Source organism: Xyrauchen texanus, chromosome 40 (genome assembly GCF_025860055.1).
Source record: "Xyrauchen texanus isolate HMW12.3.18 chromosome 40, RBS_HiC_50CHRs, whole genome shotgun sequence".
NCBI classification, from domain to species: Eukaryota; Metazoa; Chordata; class Actinopteri; order Cypriniformes; family Catostomidae; genus Xyrauchen; species Xyrauchen texanus.
Genome location: NC_068315.1, coordinates 17,265,380 through 17,290,090, shown reverse-complemented (window position 1 = coordinate 17,290,090; position 24,711 = coordinate 17,265,380). Strand labels below are relative to the sequence as shown.

General features: G+C 39.5%; 1 protein-coding gene across 3 annotated transcripts in view; it reads left to right on the top strand.

Annotated features, from left to right (window-relative positions):
- The window catches only part of LOC127633290 (actin filament-associated protein 1-like), a 117,097-nt gene that overhangs the window by 62,154 nt on the left and 30,232 nt on the right, over positions 1-24,711 (top strand). For all 3 annotated transcript variants that reach the window (XM_052112295.1, XM_052112296.1, XM_052112294.1), the window contains exons 2-3: positions 17,623-17,751; positions 17,904-17,986. In XM_052112295.1, coding sequence (XP_051968255.1) covers positions 17,623-17,751; positions 17,904-17,986 — 212 coding nt within the window. The remainder of the gene's footprint in view (positions 1-17,622; positions 17,752-17,903; positions 17,987-24,711) is intronic.

Here is a 24,711-nt window from a genome sequence, read left to right as displayed (position 1 = left end):
AATAAGCCTGTTAGAATTTGAAAGCAGTCGTGTGTCAGTCATACTACGCGCTGGTACCGGATAGAGTTGGTGCTCGGTACTACCGGTACTGCATAAACACTGGTATGTTACATCATTTTTTTATTTTTGTATCGACTTGGTACTGAAGTACCGCAACACTAAATCAAACACAGAGATTAATGTCATAATGTAACTGAGGCATTCTCTTTTATTGATGATCACTGTGATTTATGTGACTTCACATTTGGTGGTATCGAAGCCCATCATTAGTGGAACAGTGGAGAATATGTTCAATGTTTTCTGCTCTCCTGTAGTTTTCTACAGTTTTCTAGGTATGTGTAGCATGACTGCCTTAGTGGTGCTTTGGTGTGCCCTATCTGTGGCAGCGAGGAGTAACCATGATGAGGCCAAACCGTAAACCAGGTTCACACAAATCACACACTAGTAGGTTTTTTCTGGGCTCCCAGTGCTTCTCAGATCTAAGATTATATAGTAGGGAAAGAACCTAGTGATACAATATTTATTGTTATTACACGGCTGTCTAGAATACTTGATTCCGATTGGTCATTGGTGCCATCTAGCGGTCTGTGATTGCTCAGTAATAACTGCACATCCACATATCAACTCAGATCAATGTTTCATGTGCATTTATTTATTTGGCAAGTAGTCTTGTAATAAGATGCATCATGAGAGGTCAGAATTATAACAAAATAAGCACCAATAGAACTCTGATGCAAACCTTAGGAGGATTTCAGCTGTTCAGCTATTTTTTTCTTCTCACATAATTACATATCAATATTTTATGTTCATGTATTTCGATGTATACCCTTCTGACCACGAACAAATATGATGGTGTTCTTTGCAGTACTTTTTTAGTGCAGCCATCCAGGTGCATGTGCCAACAATTCTCACAAACAAAGACTGTCCGCGTGTTGAGGACGAAATTTGCATGCATCATGCAAAACAAAGTATACTCTGGACTTTAAGACTGGACTAAAGCATGGAGGAGCTTGTGGTGTGTCTCAGACATCACCAGCTCTCTACCTGGATCATGTCAGCAGACATAAAAGAGAAGCAGTATAGGGCTGCATCTAACGATTATTTTTGTTGTTGATTAATCTATCGATTATTTCTTCGATTAGTCGACTAATCTAACGATTATTTTTCCGATTAATCTAATGCATATTTTTGGGATTAGCCGTTTTATCCATTGGCAAACTTTCCAATAAATAATAAGTACAACTTCTACATTAGTATTTCAAACTTTTATTAATTCATTTTCTGAATTTTTTTTGTATCTGTCCCTATTCAAATAAACAATAAATAAATAAATACACTAGATTACAGCCTAGGCTACTGTTAATATGTAAATGTAACGTTATTGTTTGTTTTTAAAGTCTACATTAGAGACATGTGCGGGACGGATTTCTCCCTTAATAATTCCTAAAAAGCGGACATCTCTGTTATTATCAATGAAACTGACTGCACAATGAATCTTTCATTATATCGATTTGCCAGTATGCAGAATTCAGCACTGAACAAAAAGTCCATTTTGAGCGGTGAGGAGATTCCATCTTAAATGCTTCTGATTGGTCATTGCGTTCAAGAAATCAACACATATGTCTGTGATTGGCTACATTGTTAAACGCTGCAAACATGTTATACATAGAAACGATTTACAGGCCAGGGTCTATCTATTTAGTTTTAGTTGTTCTTGTTGCTTTTGTGCAACAGATGAATGACAATTTATTTGTTTTGAGATGTTCAATTTATAGATTTCTATTTTGCGGAGTCCCGCGAATCGCTTTATTCTCCACGAACCAGCACACACACGAGTGCATTACGCCAGCGCCCGACTTCGGCCATCAGATCCGCGCCGCACTCTGTTGTGTTGGGTCCCGCGGAGTGCATGTCTCTAGTCTACATGTGCATACACAACTTTTAAAAATGGGCAATTTAAATGCACTGAAGGCTTCGTTGACAGATTTAAGTTGAAGTTATAAATGAAAGTCCATTTTATTGTCGCTGAATGGGCCAATAAATTACATCTGCACCGTTAGCAATTAACACTATTAACTAGCACACAAGCTGTAATAGCTGAAAAAAGAAGGTATGACCGCAACAACAACTCCAAAAACTCACTGTAATAAAGCCTACTACTTACCCAGCTGGCTCGTCGCTTTGAGTTCGCAGAGTCACAGGATGTTTCCTTTTAAGATGCTCGTTCATAGCAGTTGTGCTGCCATGGTATGACATTTCCGCTTTGCATAGTGAACAAAGCACCTTTCTGTTCGGCTGTAGTTTAAAGTATTCCCATACTTTGGATGATCGTAGTCTGGCTTTATGTGATAAAGCCAGATTGTCATTTTCACCATGAGCTGGAGCAGAAGCCGCCATTACTCGATATTTAAACGTAAATAATGAATGTGACGCGTCGACGCATTTCATTCGTGTCGACGTATTTTCATAGTCGACGTAATTGATGACGTCGAGGCGTCGTTGCGGCCCTAAAGCAGTACACTGGATGAGCAGTCTGCTTTTCTAAATGGGAGGAGAGTAGAGAAAGAGGTTCACGTTTATGTTCTTGGCAAAGCAAAAAAGGTGGTTTATTATCTTTTTTCCATGGCTATGTGTCTGCTGTCTTATCTTTCCCCTTGTGACAAGAGAAAAATGTATGGGGTTTAGAAACAGAAAAGCAGAAGAGCGAGTGAGAGAGAGATATAAAAGGAGGAAAAATAATGAGTGTGGGATGCTGGGTACTCCACAGAACCTTGGTATGGGATTTGAACCCCTCAAAAAGCCTGATTATATATATATAGTAGGTCATACTGTAGATCATGTATGTGCATATGGATTTGAACAGTTCATTAAAGAGAACTGGTCTAAGATCTGACATAAGAGTTGGATAGAATTACAGTGCGGACAGAGTAAGATACTCTGTAATCTGCACAAATACAAACACACATTTCCTTTGGTATTCAGGGTTGGTGAATTTCAAGGATGTTGTTGCTTCTCAGCAGCCTGGGTGGTAGACCATAACCACATATACACACTGTACACACCTACACAAATGCATACACGCACTGTACATCATCAGGCAAATAATATTACTTCTTGCATCCTGGAGGCATCACAATTGGTTTTGCAGACCACATCCCTGCTTGTTATTGAATTTGGGTAAGGACAGTGGAACAATGTCCTTATTTGTTCTGCAGAGGCTCTGGATGATGTTGATTTTGAGAGTTTAGTGGGTCAGATATCAAACTGGACCTACACTACCTCTAAACTGAAAACCATAATCAGACTTGCCATCAAAACCTTCTGACTTGGCATTAGTCTCTTTCTAGAAATTTGGTCAGGTATTTGCAAAACAAGGCTAAAATCCTCTATAAAAACCTATTTTGGCCAACCACCATAAGGCCCCTATGTCCTTTTTGAGGCCTTTGTGTCTTGGTCTGGATGCATTAACATTTGCTTAATTGAACATTCCTCAACATTTAAGCATGAAGCGTGTCACTTAAGATTGGCTTTGTGTTTTTGGAAGCATTGTCTGCTGTCTTTCATCATTAAGTCTTGTTTACACAAGGGTTTGTCAATTGAGAGTGTATGAATGAGGGGGAATAGGAGTCTGAGAGTTCAGAGTGTGGGTGGTTGTGATTGTTTAAAGTTTGTTCCTTCTCTCCCTCTCCTTCCTTTCTTACTCCTTCTCCCTTGACTTTGCCCCCAAGCATAGTTTGAAGGTGGTCCTCATTTCTTTGTGGCACTTGGTGCTCTTTTCTGTAGATTTGGTTCACTCGGTTGGATTTTAAAGTATATTTCCATTCATGTTGTTTGGCCACCATCACTGAAAGTGCTTCATTAGCTTTATTTGCTCCGATATGTGCAAGCTATTGGACAGGTAATGATACTGGAACAACTGTAAATTGTGTAGGCTACACATAGCAGCATTGGCACAGCAATATGAGATACAAGACCCATCAAAGCTGTTGATAATGTTTTTGTTTTTTTACAAAAATATTTGTCACATTGTTTTTGTTTATTTGGACATATATTTTACTGTAGTTATTTTATACTTAATTCTTTTGTACTGTTTTTTCCTTGCCTGATGTGAATACAAGCATATTATGTTCAGGTGAAATAGGCCATATAGCCTAAAGTTTTCCAGAAACATTACAAGATTATTCAAGCTAATGGTTGATTGTAAGACTGTTCTTCCAAAATCTATTTCTCAAGGTTTTTTTTTTTTTTTCTGTGAAAAGTAGTTATATTAATTATGCTCTAAATTCATAATTCTAGTAAAAAGCACCACTAGGGCTGGGCGATATGGCAAAAAATATTATCACGATATTCTTTTTCATATCATTCGATATCAATATTTATCACAATATTGAATCACATTTGCACATTGCAATTTGTTTTTGAATTCCCAAAAAAAGAAGAGAAAACTAAATCCTAAAAATTCTAAATAGTCTTACAAAACTGCATTGGGGGCCCAGACACAGCCAATGCAGTGGTGTCTGAGGGATCTTCTATGGAAATATTACAATATTTTATAGAGTTTATCAATTGAGTGCAGTTGGATATGAATGTTATAAGATTATCTGTTCATTTTGAATCATACTATATATATATATATATATTAAATATTAAAGTGAGAAAGACCAGGCTACAAACTAGTAATTGTTTTGTCTTTCATCCTCGTCAGAGATGATGACATCTGAATAATTTCACAAAATTAGAACAGAAATCTGTTTGTTTATTATTAAAGGCTTGGAACATGCTGATTAATAAAACTAAATTTAGAAATAAAAAACGTTATGGTCTAAAGGCACTCTGGAAACACGCACCTCATGTTTACGCACATGTGGGGAAAAGAGGATGCGGCCTGGGACATGGCATCAGTGAAGCATGTTTCAGTGCTAGAGAAAAATATTCAAGAATACAGAGCAGAAAGATCAGATATGATGTAACCGGCACTTTTGTTTTGTCGCGCTGCTCATTAGAAACGATGAGAGGGTGCGTCATCATGATGTCTTGCAGTCAAGATGGAATCAATCTGGGATCCAGAACGTGGTGACCTGCGTAGTGGGGGCAATAGCAACTTCATACAGTCTGAGGTTTCGTTTCCACTGACGCAGAAGAAATCCGCATAAAGCCACTCCCAACGCTAGGGAACCGATTGCCCTGCGCTGCTGTCAATTTTACAATCCAGCTTGTGAGCTTGATGCTCGGATTCCATAGGAAGGAATTGAAAGCGCTCAGAAAGCCAAGCTGCTAGTGTTTTTATCAACACGCATGTCTAGATGTAGAACAGGCTAAATATTGCAAATTATTCATCAATATCATGGATTTTATTTATCGCAATAAATATTGATATCGTTTTATCGGCCAGCCCTAAGCACCACTAAAAATGGGGTTTGTGGTGTTTAGTATTCAGAATTCCTATGTCTTATATGGTGCACTTGCATTATGACATACATATTATGACTCAGTTTGCTGAGCTGGAGCTGGATGGTTAACCATCAATGTTACAGAGGAGCAGTTCAAGGATACAGCCTGAAAATGTCTATTTAGACTAGCACAAGAACATATGATTGAATTAGCCAATAAATCAACAAGAACTCTTTTGATTCAATTAGATGTCCTTATGTAAGGACACTATAATGGCCTCCTAAATCAATAAATGCTCTGGCAATCAGTTTAACTCTGGCCTTAAAAAAATTAAATAAGTCAATGGAATCAATCCGGTGTCCGACGTAAACTAATTGTTAGCAAGGCAGCTAGCATTAGCAAGTTCATCCAGTCTGATACTACATTACCACTGGCGCGTTGTGAGCGAAGCTGAGAGCGTTTTCAATTAATTCCTATGAAAGCTGAGCGTCATGCTGGCAAGGTGGATCGTAGGATTGGCAGCGATGTGGAGCAAGCACTCTCCTAATGCTGTGAGCGCCTTTGAGTGGATTTCGTCTGCCCCAGTGGAAACGCAGCCTGAGAAGGCTGAACTGCTTGTGTTTTAGCGACACGCAGTAAATATCGAAAGTTCCACAAAAGCTTATCGTTGATTTTCTTTATCGTGAGATATAACACTATTTAACTAACAAACTATTTGTTGAACCAATGTTGCTCTGTTGGGCTGTACAAGGGCTCAAACAAAGGAATGTTTTGATAATGCCACCGCGGCACACTTTTTTTGCAAAAGCAATTTGCAATTATAATTAAGTGGCTTAATTATAGATTCTGCATATAAAGCTGGGATACAAGACTTTTACAATAAATTACACACATCAACTTTAGTATTACTTAAGACGAGATTGTTTCAGATGCAGATATCCAAAAGCTTCTTAATTGTAGGTCACAGATACTGTCTTCAAATTTGCTTTGTATAGGCTACAGCAGGGGTCCTTTTAGAAATTCTTGGGCCCAGTAAAAAACAAATGCATTACAGTTTTGTGGCAGAAGAGTTCATCATTGATAAGATGATACAAAAAGTGGCTTTAGAATACAATGTATTGTTTATTAGCATATTATTGAACATAAGTCAATCATTGGCATACAGTTCACAGCAATCCATTACACAAGTGAATTTGTCAATCAGTTTGTCAATTTACACCTGCGTCAGACATTTTTTTAATATGTTTTTGATTAATGCTTACAAAACTTTTACATCTAGAGCCAAGAGGTATATTAAAACAAACAACAAAAAGGAAAATAAATAAATAAACTGTTTAAATAAAATATCAAATTGTTTATATATTTCAATACACTTAACAGCTTTCTTGTTACTCAAATTGGAAATTGTTCTTAGGTATTGCTGAACCTCTAGTGGTTTATTAAAACTAATGGTTTATAACCACCATACTTACATTTATGAATACTAAACTTTGCCAACAAAAGCAGAAAATTAATCAAGTAATATTCCTTATGAAGAGACATGTCATAGCTAAAAAAAAATACAGAATAAAACATTTTCAAAACAAAGTTGAAAGCTGGGAATGATATGATCTCTAACAATCTTGCAGAAATCAGACCAGTCGAGTGGAGTAAGGACAACTCCAAAATAAATGACATTTTTTTTCCACCTGCAGACCACAAAATGTACAGAATATACATGTATCGACATCACAATATGGGCCAACAGCAGAAGACCCCACCGGGTACCACTCATCTCCACTTCAAATAGGAAAAAGAGGCTACAATTTGCAAGAGCTCACCAAAATTGGACAGTTGAAGACTGGAAAAATGTTGCCTGGTCTGATGAGTCTCGAAAATAATTAGTGGGGTATTACTTGTAAATAAGTTTGAAGGAAATTTCTTTGATTTTATTCATGATTAAATATTTATGGAGTAATTTCCAAATTTTGCACTAATTATTTGCTCGAAAATAATTAGTGGGGTATTACCTGTAAATAAGTTTGAAGGAAATTTCTTTGATTTTATTCGTGATTAAATATTTATGGAGTAATTTCCAAATTTTGCACCATCTCAATCCAGCCACACCCTGCGTCAGACATGCTTGTGTAGTTTCTCGGGTGCTTTGCGTCATAAACATAATATGTTTAGGTCACAGACACAGTGTCAAGTTAAATATAGTTTAAAATTCAATCTTTAAACACATCTTGAGATCTCTTAGTTCGGATTTGCGCACCTTCAAGTGTTTTGAACGCAAGAACGTAAAGTGTGTTTTTGTTGTTCTGCCTACTGAAGTGTTGTTTTCTTCACTGTATAAACGCGTTGCTCATACAGCTGAAATTTCACTTTCTGCCCTCTGGAGTAAACGGGTGGTATTACAAGCTTGCATTTCTCAGGAATCTCCCTTATTATGGTCCGTGGGCATGCGATTAATTGCTTTCATTTTTTTAAAGCTTTTATTTTTTGTAAAATGAATCACACTGAATTAACGTGTTAAATCGACAGCCCTAATATATATACACTCACCTAAAGGATTATTAGGAACACCTGTTCAATTTCTCATTAATGCAATTATCTAATCAACCAATCACATGGCAGTTGCTTCAATGCATTTAGGGGTGTGGTCCTGGTCAAGACAATCTCCTGAACTCCAAACTGAATGTCAGAATGGGAAAGAAAGGTGATTTAAGCAATTTTGAGCGTGGCATGGTTGTTGGTGCCAGACGGGCTGGTCTGAGTATTTCACAATCTGCTCAGTTACTGGGATTTTCACGCACAACCATTTCTAGGGTTTACAAAGAATGGTGTGAAAAGGAAAAACATCCAGTATGCGGCAGTCCTGTGGGCTAAAAATGCCTTGTTGATGCTAGAGGTCAGAGGAGAATGGGCCGACTGATTCAAGCTGATAGAAGAGGAACTTTGCCTGAAATAACCACTCGCTACAACCGAGGTATGCAGCAAAGCATTTGTGAAGCCACAACACGCACAACCTTGAGGCGGATGGGCTACAACAGCAGAAGACCCCACCGGGTACCACTCATCTCCACTTCAAATAGGAAAAAGAGGCTACAATTTGCAAGAGCTCACCAAAATTGGACAGTTGAAGACTGGAAAAATGTTGCCTGGTCTGATGAGTCTCGATTTCTGTTGAGACATTCAGATGGTAGAGTCAGAATTTGGCATAAACAGAATGAGAACATGGATCCATCATGCCTTGTTACCACTGTGCAGGCTGGTGGTGGTGGTGTAATGGTGTGGGGATGTTTTCTTGGCACACTTTAGGCCCCTTAGTGCCAATTGGGCATCGCTTAAATGCCACGGCCTACCTGAGCATTGTTTCTGACCATGTCCATCCCTTTATGGCCACCATGTACCCATCCTCTGATGGCTACTTCCAGCAGGATAATGCACCATGTCACAAAGCTCGAATCATTTCAAATTGGTTTCTTGAACATGACAATGAGTTCACTTGACTAAAATGGCCCCCACAGTCACCAGATCTCAACCCAATAGAGCATCTTTGGGATGTGGTGGAACGGAGCTGCGTGCCCTGGATGTGCATCCCACAAATCTCCATCAACTGCAAGATGCTATCCTAACAATATGGGCCAACATTTCTAAAGAATGCTTTCAGCACCTTGTTGAATCAATGCCACGTAGAATTAAGGCAGTTCTGAAGGCTGAAAGGTGGTCATACACAGTATTAGTATGGTGTTCCTAATAATCCTTTAGGTGAGTGTATATACATATATATATATATATATATATATATATATATATATATATATATATATATATATATATATATATATACTGTATATTTTTACTTGAGGGAAAACGCATTCGAATTAACTATAACCAACTTGTAAAAGATTGGCTCACATCCACATATATTATGGCACTTTTCCACTGCACGTTACGGTTCGACTCACCTCAACTCTTCTCACTTTACTTTTCTGAGCTTGCATTTCGAGTGCAGTTCCCTCAACGTGGGTGGGATTATAGTTGTGCCGCCTCTACTGCCGTGACATCATCTTAAACACGATTTAAACTGACCAAAACAATAACACAACCGCTAGCTGTTAGTTACTAGTTCATTGTGCTGCATAAAGCAGTTGTTGCATGGTGATTTTACACACATGTAACAGTTAAATTGGCCTAGTTGTTTTAGAAGCAAGCTTCCAGTAGCTGGTCAACTAACTAAAGTGAAGCTTTCGAGCAGAGTATAGAGTTAACATAAAATACCATCCTCCATCGTGGCCGAGTCCAGGGCACTTTCTCTCCCATTGCTCGCCGGTTTAGATAGCATCCATTTGGTCGAACCACTTCCACTTTTCCTCGATGGTTCTGTATTCACTTTTACGTTTTTTTTACTTTTTCCTACACTGTTTGTAGGTCCAGTGGTAGCCGTGTGCGGCCAACAGCTGAGACACTTCCTAAGCGACATTTTCGTTTCGCTCATCGGTAATGAGTGGACCGTCTGCACCTAGTTTATTGACCATGGCGGGGTTTTGTGCATAGCCATTACTTTTTTCGCAATTTGAAAGGTGCATGAACAAATGGTACTGTTATCGCTGTTGCTAACTTTAAATCTAGCGGGTTGATGTCGCATGTTGGAAATCCAGTGATGCTGGTAGTGACGATTCTCCCTGATCAATCAGTGATCTGCAGGATTTTGACTTCACATTTAGTATCGGCTTGGCTCACTTGGAACCTTGATCGAGGTGGTACTAAAAAAAGTATCAGGTACCAGGTACTATCCACAGTGGAAAACCCCCAAAAAGTAAGCAGAGTCGAGTTGAGTCGAGTTGTACCATGCAGTGGAAAAGCCCCTTTAGTGTAGCAGTCTTGAGGGCTGGAATCAAGACCAACAGTTGTACAACACTGACACACTCAATTTGCTATGCTACACTTCATTTCGCTTCATAGCACACTCTAATCAGTGAGCTCCATTCTCTGCCTAATACCCTACAGCAGCCATCACAAACTCTGTGTTATATAAACACACAGCTATGTGTTTGTATGGGCCTGGGCCCATTGTAGTGCTGTTTTATAGACCCCTGGTTTTCCAGGGCTGCAATTCACATTTGATAGCCTTTGATATTCCTCAGGTGCAGAGCCAAGAGATACCTATAATTCACTCCTTTTGCCACAAGCCTGCCAACATCTCAGGGCAGAGCGAGGCACACAGCCCATCTTTAGAATGTAAAATATGACCAAAACAACAAAGCAAATGTGCCAGATGTTTCTTAAGCTGAGAAAGGAAACTTGCGTTATTGGCATTGCTGATATATCAATGACGGTCCTGTAGAGCCAGACTTTTCACTATCAGCATGTGAAAAGTCTGGTCCACTTTCCAGCATATTTTGGCAAAGAACCGTCCACTTAAACAAGAAAAGACTGTGTAAAACAACCAGACACAGTTTGTTTTGCTTTTACCTGCTTTACTTGCATTTAGGAGTAGGTTTGTCTGAAAAAGATGATATCCCAGTAATACATAGCATGGAGGTTTTTTTAATTATTTTGCAGCAGTGTCTATGAACAGTTGTACAGAAAACACAAAAGAAATTAGTTGGATGAGTATAGAATAGGGCTGAAGATTAATCGCAACATGTGCGATTATGAAATCGCAAAGGCTGCAATTTAATTAAATAAATAGTCTGCACATTCTGCTCGCTTTGCTTACTGTATGTGTGCAGAGCTGTTCTCTGTAGTGTATTATTGTAACCCGAGTACACACACACAAGTTGAGACAGTCACAATGTGATGAAAAACTGCTTTTATTCGTAATAAAAGCAGGCAGAAGTACAAACAGGGTTAATCCAGAGAGAATGGTCAAGGGGGAGCGTAAGGTCGGAGCAGGGGAATCAATGATATAAACAAGAGGGTCGAAGACGGGAAAACAGTTAACAACTAGGGACAAGTGGGAACGGAGACAGGGGAACAAGTTGGCAAGCTAAGAGGTAAAACAGTAGGGAGGTCAAAACTAGACGAGACTAGCAGGGCAACGATACGGGGAACTAAATACAATAACCAACACTAAACAAACGAAAGGCTAGTGAGTTATATAGGGGCGAGTGCAGGTCTGAACAATGACAGGTGATTGGGACTGTGGCAGGTGTAACTAATGTGTGGGGATAAGAAGCGCGTGATTGCAGGTGGTCATATTGTTCTGGCAGATTGGAAGCGCGTGAGAAGCCAGCATGTGAGTCAGAGGGGGGAGAGAGTTTACGAGCGAGAGCTCGTAATAGCAGAACGAGCGTGTGAGCTCGCGAGGGAGGAAACAGAGCGTACGAGCTCCAGGAGGCGGAGCGAGGAAGCGGGAAGCGAGAACGCTCGCGGAGTGCATGTGTGCATGCTCGCGAACGCGGAGATGGGGCAGAGGAGCGGGGTTCGTGACAATTATAGTGTTGTCACGGTACCAAAATTTCAGTAGTCCGTATCAATACCAGTGAAATTTCACGGTACTCGATACCATTTTCGGTACCAAAGCAAAACACAAAAACAGGTTTCTGAACAACACTCTTTTAATAACAAAGTCTACAAAACATTAGCAGCAGAACTAAGAACAAAAATATGCCATTGAGCAACACTTTAATTTAAATATATTATTTTTTAATTATAACAAAACTGAACAATTTATGCCTAAAGTATTTTTGAACACTTATATAAGATTTGCTTCAACTTTTGCAACTTTTAATTTGTTTTTACCAAGTACTAAAAAACAAAACCTAAATAAACAAGCATACAATAGAATTAATAAAAAACTATTTCCAAACTAATCTGCAAAGTGCTCTCTTATTAATAAAGCTGCATTTTGCAATTTTTCTTCATGATAAGAAATGCATATGGACATATATTTAGATATATCATATTATGATTAAATTCGCAAGCCATCGCGTTCTAATCTAGCTGCATTAAGTGTGCGCACACGAGGGATGAATTCCCCAAGGCAGAGTCTCTCTCAGCCGGGAGCAGTTTCAGTCTCTCCCTCTTAGATCGGACATTCGCACAACTCATAGAAGAGGCACCGACCACACAGAGAAATGCCAGTTTCTGAGTTTATTGTTATTAACATGATCTGCGTCTGTATTATTTGAACTTTAATAAAGCAATAACGCATTACATTTGACTGCATTTAAGATTTAATGCCGGGATGTTTCCTTTAAAGAGCTCCGCCTCCGCTTATTCCACAACGGTACATGCTTCTGAATGTACTTTTTTTTTCCATTCCCTAATACTTTGGGAAATACATAAAATAAACTGTGAAAGTTTAAACTCACCTGCTTTATTTGCTTGAATAAATCCGAGTGTCTGTCTTTCATGTGCTTTGTTAAGTTTGATGTGTTCCCTCGAAAGCAGCGTTTACAAATAGGTTTTTGCTGATCTATGATGTTTCCCTTTTCATCAGCCTCAAATTACCTGGCTTTTTCCACTTTTCATTTCGACATGATTCGGTTGAGACTGAGCAGCATCTAATTTGCTTGCTGCAATCTTTTGCTTGTTGTGAGCGTTCAAAAGTTCTGCCTCTGCATGGGTACCGGGTAGACGTGGTACTCGGTACCCCGGTACCTTCAGAAATTCTGGTATCGTAAATAATTTTTTGTTTGAGTACCGACTTGGTACCGGGGTACCGGTATTTTTGACAACGCTAGTGTATTACACATACTCAAAGCACACATGAGGCTAATGAGCTGAGGAAGTTATATTTACAGTGCTGTAGATTCACTTATTGTACATTTGTGTTATTCTAAATTTGCTTGCCCAATAAAACAGTGCTCTACGCTAAAAGTTTTGTTTAAGGAACACTTGTGCCCATAAGCGAAAATGTTTAGGGGCACAGTCAAAAATGTAGGGGCTCAGTCAGAGTTCATTTTTTTTATTTTTAACTGTTTACACACACACACACACACACACACACACACTTGTGGCTGTTTTTAGCCTTCATGCGGTGCGCAATATTTGAGGGCTACTCACGAATAACATCTCAGATGTAGATGCTCAATACTTCAGTTCACTTGTAATGTGCATTTAGAATGGCAATGGAGGTGCATTTTACCAGAATTTGAATAAGAAGTGAATTAAACTACTGTGAACTTGCCTACAAACAGACATACAGGACTTCCTGGAGAGATCAGAATGTCAAAATAAAAGCATGAGGGTTTAAAAGTTAAAGGTGCACGATTGAGATATATTACTATTATAATATATTATTATTTGTTTACAAATGATAATAATATTTAAGTTGAATGGATTCCCAAAAAATTACTGTGTGAATGAAAAGTGAGCTGATATCTTACAACTAAATTTAACAATAAAGAGATAAGAATCCTTTAAAGTCCAGATACAAGTAAAAAAAAAAAAAGGCTTCTTTTCCTGATGACTTATACTGGAATTGCTGTTAATTTTGCTGCCACATTATCCAGTATACTAGTTAATAATAAAGTTTTTCTTAATATGTCTATGAATATAATAATGTGTAGTTAGAGGTTTGTGTTTCTTTACTTAAAGAGCACAACAGATTAGTTCCACACAATAATTTAAAGATATTCTAAACTGATTATGCAAAAAAACAACACTCATATTGGGATCGGCATCGGCCGATGAGATTTCCGATATCGGAATCGGATCGGAAGAGGAAAAGTGGTATCGGTGCATCCCTAATTTTTACCTTAAAACCCCCTCTGCTTATACATCAAAAAGTCTGTATCATAGCCATGGCGCGTGTGCGAGCTAGAACGCAATCATCCATAGCCGTGAGAAATGCAAAGCAAAAATATAATGACGGATAAAAATAATATGATGATTATAATATATTGTTATTTTGTTATTATAAGGTGTGAACATTATAACTGTCACAGTCCTGGCTGAAAAGCCTCCCTTTTCCCTCTGTCTGTCTGGTGTATGGGTTTGTGTTTCCCTCTTTCTACCTCTTGAGTCTCACAGGTGTTGTCTACAGACGCAATCAGCGTTGCCATTGGAACTCCCATCCTGATCACTCCTCCGTGCCCGTGCCCTGTCCTTCCAGGGCTCTTCTCAGGCTTCTCACTGCATTAGGAGGAGGAAGCTCTTTGCAGCCCGCAAGGAGGCGGGGGAGCCTGCTACTGACCGCCAGGAGGTGAGTCAGTAGCATATCCTCTGCAGTTTCCTTGGAGACAACCAACAAATTATCTATCTCATCAGCGGGTATTCCCCAAGACTGACCGTCGACGAACCTGTCCAGTTCCCTGTGGCCGTTGATGAGCATGTCCAGTCCCCAATGGCCTCCATCCATACTGACCCCTCATCAGCGGCCACTGCCCAGTTCCCAGCGGCTGCTGCTCAGTCTGTCTAGTTCCCTGCAGCCGCCAAAGAGATCATCCAGTTCCCTGTGACCATTGCCCTGTCTGACGCCTCACCAGTGGCTACCACTTAGTCTGAGCCTTCGCCAATGGCCACCACCCTGACTGACCCGTCCTGCGGCTGCCTTCCAGACTGTACCTGCTTCCCGAACTGCCCCTTTTCCAATGGCCATCACCTAAATGGACCCCTGTCCAGCAATCACCTTCCCATTCTGACCTCTGTCCAGCGGCTGCCACGGACCTCACCCTTTGCAGCCGCCTACGACCAGTCTGCCCAGCTTCCTGCTGTTGCCAATGACCAGTCTGCCCGACTCCCTGCAACCGCCAACGGCCAGTTTGTCCAGGCCTCTGAGGCTCCTGCCCAGACTGTCCTGTCCTCTGGGACCCCTGCCCAATCTGTTCAGCCCTTCGGGGGCCCTGCCTGGTCTTACCTGTCCTTTGCCACTCAGATTTCATCGTGGTCTTCGGGTAAAGATTCTTGGAGCTTTCTCCCTGGCCACTGTACCCCTCTGCCTTTCTTAAACCTCCTACATGTTCCCTCTCACTCACCCTGGTCCCTCCCACCGGTTCCATCATGGTCTGTCCTGCCAGTTCCACCTTCGCCTGTCATGCCAGTTCTGCCCCATCTGTCCTCGTTCCCTGGCCGTCCACCCTAGTTCTCTGGCCATCGGCCTGACCTCATCCCATCTCCTCGGTCACCTGGCCTGAACCTTGTCCTGGATCCTCTCCCCTGGCTGGTCCAGCTAGACTCTCACTGGTCTGCTCCACCTGGTTTGTCCTGCTCCACTGGCCGTCCAACTAGTCTCTCCTGCTTCCCTGGTCGTCCGCCTGGTCTATCCTACTCCCCTGGCCCCCACCTTGTCTGTCCTGGATCTCTGGCAGTGTGCCGGGTCTGTATTGGTTCCCTGGCCACACTCCTAGTTGGCACTCCCATTACAGCGCTGATTTCACTGCTCGTTAGTAGATCGTCAGTACCTGTTTCCCCTTACCTCCCTCTCTATTTAAGTTCTTCTTTGTCTCGTGTCCCCTGCCAGTTTGTTTTGGATGTTTGGAGTGCATGTGCCCTGCACCTCGGTTGGTCTGTTTGTTCCCTCATTCCCTTTATCAATCGGTCTTTGTTTTTCTCTGTTTGTTTATTGTTTTGTTTCTAGACTTTTCTCCATTGAGAGAATTTTTCTTTTGTATGTGTTATATATTCTGTTTTCTCCCTCATGAGAGATTTTGGTTTGTATATTGTTCTTTTCAATAAAGCCCTTTCAATTGCATTCTTGTGTTTGGATCCTATCCTTCAATTCATGACGATAACAATGTATGCCATTTGAAAAGGCTTTTGTAATCTTGCAGTGTGTGGTTAAGAGGTGGCAGAATTTCAGTACATTTTTAGATCCAAGGAAAAGAATCCCACAAGCACTTCACCAAGCTTCAGCCAGTGCACCGCCATCAGAAGCAGAATATGTTTGGTAAATTTTTGCGCTTCATCCTCACACAGTTGTGCAAAGAGGCTCTGGTTAGATTTTTCTTCTATCGTATTGTGTAAGACGAAGATGCTGATATGCTGTTATGCAGGTATCATGGATTTTATAGATCTTTGACTTTTCTCAGAATCTTGCAGGTGAGCACAAGGTTATTAATACATCCATCAATTCGTCATTATTCAAAACACTGACCGTCATTTTGACATAAAAAAACAAGCAATAAAGTCAACTTAATCAAATTTTAGGTGGTTTATCTTCACTGTGTTTTGGTGTCTGCGTGCACGTGAAAGAGAGAAAGGTGGAGAGGAGAGCGCTCACGGCCATGTGTGAGAGTGAGAAAAATTATTTTAATGCAAAAATAATTAGCGGACCTCTTTGAAAAGCAGTTTGTTATTGAGGCAAGATGCATAAGAAAGCTTTAATCCTGATGTTAGGCAGCAATAAATTAATAACCTTTGATATTAGATCAGCTGTCACATGCACTGGTGTGCCATAATCATTTTCCGCATTCACTCATTCATGTTCGCTTGCAAATGCTTATTTATTATAGATTTAGATATTTCCTTCTCTATGTTTCACTTTATTCTTGATTTTTAAGAGAACTCAGATTGAACACTTTCTTGAACAGTTTTTCTATTGGCAGTAGATGTTATGGCATGTTTGCAAATGCCTTAATTTTGGTGTAAAGTAAACACTTTTTATGTGAATCATATTGCTGTTCAGATCGCAATCACAATATTTAAAAAAAATTATTGTTCAGCCTTAGTATTGACTTTGTAATCTGAATTTCTGTCTATGCAAAAGTATTAGGTATTTCTTATTTCACTGATGAAAAGAAAGCTAAATATACGTACATTTTTGTAAATATCTAGTTTACTCGCCACTAAGTACCTCAAACAAATCTTTTAATATCTTTCAACGATTTCATGCTGGGGTCTGGGTAGCTCAGCAAGTAAAGATGCTGTCTACCACACCTGGAGTCCCAAGTTCAAATCCAGTGTGTGACTCCAGTAAGTCTTCCTGAGCAACCAATAGGGTGGGTAGAGTTACATTGGGTTAACCACCTTGTTGTCGCTATAATGTGGTTCTTGCTGTCTGTGGGGCACGTGGTGAGTTGTGCGTGGATGCCGTGGCTAGGTCTACATGATAACACGCACTACAAGCTACTTGATAAGATGCATGAATTGACTGTCTCAGACATGGAGGCAACATTGATTCGTCCTCCAACACCAAGATTGAGGCGAGTCACTTCACCACCACGAGGACTTAGAGCGCATTGGGTATTGGGCATGCCAAATTTGGGGAGAAAATCCAAAACTAAAAAAAGATTTTCATGCCACTGGTAAATTTTAGCAAATCCACTGATACCTGATAGTGTTCTGTATGTGTTTTTACAGCAATGGAGGAGTTGTTGGCAGAGTTGCGGGTCTTTCTGGAGCTGTTGGACAGAGAGTATTTAACCGCAGGTGTGAGGGAGAAGAAACAGCGAATTTTAAACATCCTACACAAAGTTCTTGCCACTAAAGGTAAGCACAAGCCTACTTGGGCTGCTCAGATGACCCGACTCTCCCCACTTCAACTTTATCTCTTCATTTATAGCTCAGATATTCTCAATATCAGTATCGATTTACATTTTTTCAGTAGTGAGCATGTTACTATTTGTGTTTTGTGCTCTCAGAACCCTCCTGTAAGACAGAGATTCACACCTCTCTCCCGGCCCCTCCTCAGATGCCTCTGCCAGAAATTCCTCACCCCTGGATGGTAAGATCTGCATCATACCATGTGTGTTTTCTACACCACTAGTGGCACCAAACAGAAAAAAAAATATTAAAATAAAAAATATTCGCAAAATACGGACTGATTTCACACTAGTTTAAACATTGTTTGACAAACTGGCAGTCCCACCCCAATTATTTGTTAAATAATTGTTATGTCTGGCACTGCTCAAACATGTCCAGCTGCTTAAACAAACAGATTGCATTTTTGCTCATTGTGCAAAAATTACATTCTTCACATTTAATCACATCAAGTGAAGAAATAACTTTTATCCAGGTTTTTACCTCTTGCTCCTCACTTTCTTGGCTTTTAAGCTTTCTGGTATTGTGTTCTTTTTGCTATTACCAAAAAGTTTTGCTAAAAGTCGAAAGAGAAAATGTTTGTTTCTTTATAGTTAGTTTAGGGATTTAACAGTTTGTTTGATCATCTCTACAAATTCATCTTAGTCCAGAAACAAAAATAGTACTGTCCTAAATTTGGAATGGATATTGTCTGAACTCTAACTACCACTGGCTGGTTGTTTGATGATCTCTTTTTTGTGAAGTGTTCAATGTTTTTCTATGAGCTCTGTAAAACAGCAGCAGGAAGTGTTCACATCAGTTTGCTCTATGTCATGACCTCATAGTTGCTGACACATGACCCTGATGTGGTTTTGTCTGTCACACATGAAACAGTTTACGCTTGTGTGTGTGTGTATTTGAGCAACAAATGTGTGAGTTAGAGCAACAATGAACTTTTTTTGGCAGCAGCAGATGTTTGTGATAAATAGCAGGTTTTCATGGATTGCAGTTGATCACTTTCAAAGACACACACACACTTTCACACACACATCCCATCCCTTGTTTTACAGTCCAGCCTTCACACACTCTTCAAAACACACTCAGCACTTTACAGCACACAGTATAATTAGAAACATCTTTTCTAACTCTAAGTCTTCCGTGCAACCCCAGTGTGTGTGCATCTGTGTATGAGGGGGTGGTTTTTACCTTTCCCGGAAGGTGTGTGTGTTGGTGGTGGGTTGTGGGATAGAGTGTTTGAGATCAGGGAGAGTAAGGACTGGAGAGAAATATCCATTTTCTACAGTCCAAGGTCTGACTTTTGCTAAATTTGCAAAAAACTTCTCGAGGAATGGCAGAACGTAAAAGTTCCATTGCAGTGTTTAGTTTTTCTTAATCCTGCTCTCCATCAACCACACCCTCTGCTCCATCTCTCCTCTCTCTCTCCAGCTATGTGATTATTTAGTATTGTGTCAATAAGCCAGGGTTATAAACGGACTCCCTGTCATATTCATGCCAGACCAAATTCTGCAAAATCAATGTGTGTGTGTGTGTGTGTGTGTGTGTGTGTGTGTGTGTGTGTGTGTGTGTGTGTGTGTGTGCTAGAGCCTTCTATGGCCCTAATGAGTGGAGTGGTCAAAACTGCAGAGCGAGAGAAGCAGAGGGATTGAAGAAGCTTGGCATGTGGGTGTTAAGATAGGGCCATGGACAGGACAGCAGATGCCACTGTACAGAAGGGGAAGAATTGTGACTGGATACTTACTGTGGAAGTGTATGTTTGTGTTGAATTGAAGTTTGAGGCTTTGAGTTTTATTAAATGTTGGCAGTACATGTACTATAATGAACCCAGGGGAGGACTTTCTGTCGATGCATAGCTTGCTAAGTGCTAATTTGCTCCTTTCAACCAAAAGTGACTATTACTGATAGACAACAAAAAGTTGCGCTCACCACACACACACACACACACACACATGTTGGTGCAGCCATCTTTATGAGGACTCTCCATAAACATAGTTATTTTTATACTTTACGAACTACAGATTCTATTCCCTAACCCTAAACCTAACCCTCACAAAAAACATTCTGCATTTTTACATTTTCAATAAAACATTGTTTAGTGTGTTTTTTAAGCGATTTAAATTATGAGGACACTAGAAATGTCCTTATCCACCACATTTATAGTATAATATGGGCATAATACCCATAAATACCTGTTTGTAACCTAAAAAAAGTCCTCGTAAACCACTTATACCTGCCCACAGACACACACACACACACATACTGTGTATATAGTATATGCACTGAGTTTGCGCTCTTTTAATTCAACAGATTACATTGTTTTTATTTATTCAATGCCATCTATTACTTTAGTAGTTATAGTTGGGGTGAGCACGAGTACCCGGAAGCCACAGCAATGACCGAACATGAAAACACAATAGTTGCGTGTTGCAAGTTGACTTCAAAACATTTCACACAAATCAAAGCCCACTAAGAACTATTGGCAAATGTGGCAAAAAGGTGATGCATTTAAATTTTGTGATTGTTTACGTCATTAATTATTAATGGTACTTTGCATTCTGATTCATCAGACAGCAGTGTGCATCAGCATTGTTTGGTGACTGATGTATTGTGACAGTCTGCGGCAGTAAAAGAGCTCAATAGAATTAGGGGGTGTACTCACAGAATGTGTTATTCCTTTCAAAATCACATTCTGTGTGTACACATGGAACAGAATGCAGGGTCCTGAGTCTTTAAAGTTTCCTGGCAACACAGCCATATATGATTTAATGGACACAAGAAAAAATAAATTATCACAATTACAATTAAGCACTTATGCTGGAAGTGAATGGGACCAGTCCATTAATGCTAAATACACACATTTTCAAAGGTATAGCCACAAGATGTAAACATTTTACGTGTTAACATGTTTTTTTGTGATAAAATCATTAAATCAAGTTATATCCAATATTACAACTTTGTTGTCATGTTGACATAACATACACATATACCCTGTAATCTAGTAAATACAGTAATGCTGGTAAGTCCTTTTTTATAACATTAAAATCGTATTAACATATATAATGTTTAAGTCTTGTGGCGATACTTTTGAATCAGTGTGGACAGGCCCTATTTACTTTTGTTGTTAGTGCCTGACTTTAACTGTGATTTTTGCTTTTATATCCAGTATTTATATATATATTAGGGCTGCACGATTTGGACAAAAAATCAGTATTTTGAAAAATATTGCGATTTGAACTGCGTTTATGATGGTAATGTTTTCCACATATTTAACTGCAAAAAGGCTACTGGGGTTTTCACACTTGAGCCCTATTTAAAAGAAACAAACCGAGACCTTTTTTCAGTTCAACCACATACAAATAAGTCTTCTTCATATCCAAATGTTACCATCCAACTTGTACCTGTTTTGTCTATATACTTGAATATTAGGGAAGCTCCAATCAGGATTTCAACATCCGATACCGATCTCCAATTTTCTTTTCATCTCATCAGTCGATGCTAATCATTTAACTTTTATCAGCAGCTCTGTCAAAACTGGTTATATGTAAGCTTTCTGCTCAATGTCACTGTTAACTCAATTTCCCTGTTGGTAAAACCATAGTTGTTGCCTAGTTTTTGCTGTCAAAAAGAATGTTGGGTGATTGAATAATTCTGTATACACAAAATATAATTTTAAAATATAAATGTAACTCTTTATTCTAGGCCTTAAAAACAAGTTGGCTTATACAAATGATTCTTTACTGTATATAAGATAGTCCTAAAGAATGAGGCTTAATGTCAAACTGAAGTTGAACTGATAACCCATTGGTGTATTTAAATTTAAAATGAAAATTTTGGTTAGTTTGTCACCATTTCATTTAATTATTTTTATTCATAATTTTATTATACTTAATTTAGCAATGCATTATATTATAGCAACTCAATATTTGATTGATTTATTATATGTATGTTCCTTCCTTTTCATTTTGTTGGATGTTGGTACTATTAGTTCCGCTTTCACTTGTTTCTGCGGGGAGTGTAGTAAGGGTGACACGCTCTCTCGTGAGTTAAACAATATGTCTGGAGGACGCTGCAGCTGTTCCTGTTAATGCTGTTTGCTCAGTAATCATTTAATAAAGATGTTTGAATTATACCCCATCTTGTATTCAGCGTTATTATTATGAAACCTGTGCCTTGCGGACACTGAAATGCTGCTAAAAGGCTTCACGCAGGATGCGCCAGTTTAGTGTAAATAAAGCGTTTAGTGCACATAAGCTTCATGGAACCGAACTCAGAGCACTTCTGTTACTCTAAGCATGAGAGGGAGTTGTGGAGCACAGAACTGCTCTAAAAACACTTTAATAATGCTCTAACGTAATATAGACTGGACAGAGCAGCGCAAATAAACTTTGAAGGGAGCAGACTGTTTATTTAATTAAATCGCAGCCCTATGTCATATCGCGGTTTCGATTTTATTTCGATTAATTGTGCAGCCCTAATATATATATATATATACACTCACCTAAAGGATTATTAGGAACACCTGTTCAATTTCTCATTAATGCAATTATCTAATCAACCAATCACATGGCAGTTGCTTCAATGCATTTAGGCGTGTGGTCCTGGTCAAGACAATCTCCTGAACTCCAAACTGAATGTCAGAATGGGAAAGAAAGGTGATTTAAGCAATTTTGAGCGTGGCATGGTTGCTGGTGCCAGACGGGCCGGTCTGAGTATTTCACAATCTGCTCAGTTACTGGGATTTTCACGCACAACCATTTCTAGGGTTTACAAAGAATGGTGTGAAAAGGGAAAAACATCCAGTATGCGGCAGTCCTGTGGGCGAAAATGCCTTGTTGGTCGCGGATTTACAAACTAACAGTCGTAGCTGAACAGAGAGAGTTTTGAAAGAAAATATGAGGAAGCCATTGTAGACTCCATTTGGACAATGATGACTTCCATCTGTGTTGATGTTGGCTTCTGCTCCTCCCCACCAGCATCCCCCAGTTTCCTAATCTGCACCCCAACACACAAACACACACAGACAAGCTCATTATCTGTCTCCTCTTTGTGAAAATTAACCAAAGGGCAGCCTATTTTAGATTAACCTCCTTATTTATGAACAGGCCACTTCATAGTTTCTCCTTTATCTTGTCTCCCATTCTCACTCTGAATCTCCCAAACATTCTTCAAGATGCATGAAGTTTCTTTGAGCTATCCGTGACTTTTTATGACAAAGAGTCCAGCAGAGCAGGAGAATCAGGTACTTTTGTATTTTTTTTTCTCTAGTCCTACAGTGGCAGACGGTGGAGTGTTCCCAATATTGTGCTAAAGCAAAGGGTTGTACTGGATCCCCCCTCCCTTTTATGGAGGGTTAACCGCAGTCTGGAATGCTATGACCTAATCCCTCATTGTGTCATGGACAAAAGCAGGAAAATGAATTATGATTCATGCACAACAATGCATTTTATCCATTACCATGGAAATACCAATACAGATGCCTATTTCTACCCTTCTGAACATCTTTTGTTGGTTATAAGAAGTGACAGTTTATATAGTTTAGATGAATCAGAAAAATGAGCTGTGGGTTCAACTGCTTTTGTGTGGAATGATGGAAAGTTTTGCAAAGATCTAGTCAAGAAAAAAGATGGAGATCAGCTAAGGAGTTTCACCTTAACAGTAAAAGGAATATGTAAATTAGAGCAAGTCAGTCATCTGATTAATATGAAGGATGTGTAAAATTTGCCTAACCCTTCAGAGCTCTTCTGTATCATCAACACTAGGTACACACAGTTGTAATAAAATAGTAATAAAGTTTTATTTACAAAAAGATAAACAAGAATAATTAACAAAAACTATGAAATGGTACTAATATGCAAAAAGATCAAATAAATGAATAGGTAAATAAAGTGCATAGTATGAGAAGATGCACGTGGTTGAATTGGATGTAGCAATGGCAAAGTACAACTATTATCTTATGGAAGATAAGTGGCTGTTTCTCTGTTAATTTAAAATTTCTATTTAAACAAATAACTCAAAGGTTATTTGCAAGACTTGTGATACACAGGTTATGTAATTTAATAAAAAATCATAAACTGATAGTATACACTAATGCCAAGGTCTCTGGAAAGTAGTGATATTTACGTTCTCCTTGATCGATCGATGAGTTTGGTGATGGCAACTTCTTCCACTGGGGCTCAGGGCCACATTACAGTGGGGAAGGTGCTGGATTCCATTTCAACAGCCTTAGACACAAAAGAGCTGAGAAATGCTAATCTCCTGGAGCCACAGAGAGGGTTCTTGCAATCTGAAATACGCAGATGCACGAAATTTGAAGAGAAGGTTTGCCAGCCAGAGCTATCCTGTTAATGACCCTCTGAACAGGGACTCGGGGGAAAAGGTGTGGTCTTCTGGAGGATAGTTTTATACCTTCCTGATGAGGCTTCTTGTTTCAGGGTTATGATTGGCTGATGAGATTGGAGGGGGCCCACACAGTGTGGCTAACATCCCTTCTCTGTGTGGAACATTTGCATATTTTAAAGTACTTAGTTAGAACAATGTCTTTAAATTCTCATCTTTGCATTGTTCTTTAGGATGGGGGTTTAAGATGTTGCTAAGGAACCACTCATGAACCAATTAGAAGTCTTTTCTAACTTGTTGGATATCAGGGGGCTTACTTTCCGAAGTATTTGGTAGTTGCCGAGCAGCATATCCTACTGGCTCTGCTTGGCTGTGTAGGGCACCAGATCCCTAGGGGGACACCATCTTTTCCTAGTTGGTGTTTGGCCAGCTTGTAGCCTGGGACATCCTGTATTGTGGTCGAAAAGAAGGTAAACTTAATGGGACTCCTGTTGTCCCATGCTTAGGCAGTGAAATGCTCCCCAAATAGACTAAATGTTCCGTACTGAATTGCAAAATGCTCAAACGTCACGTAAT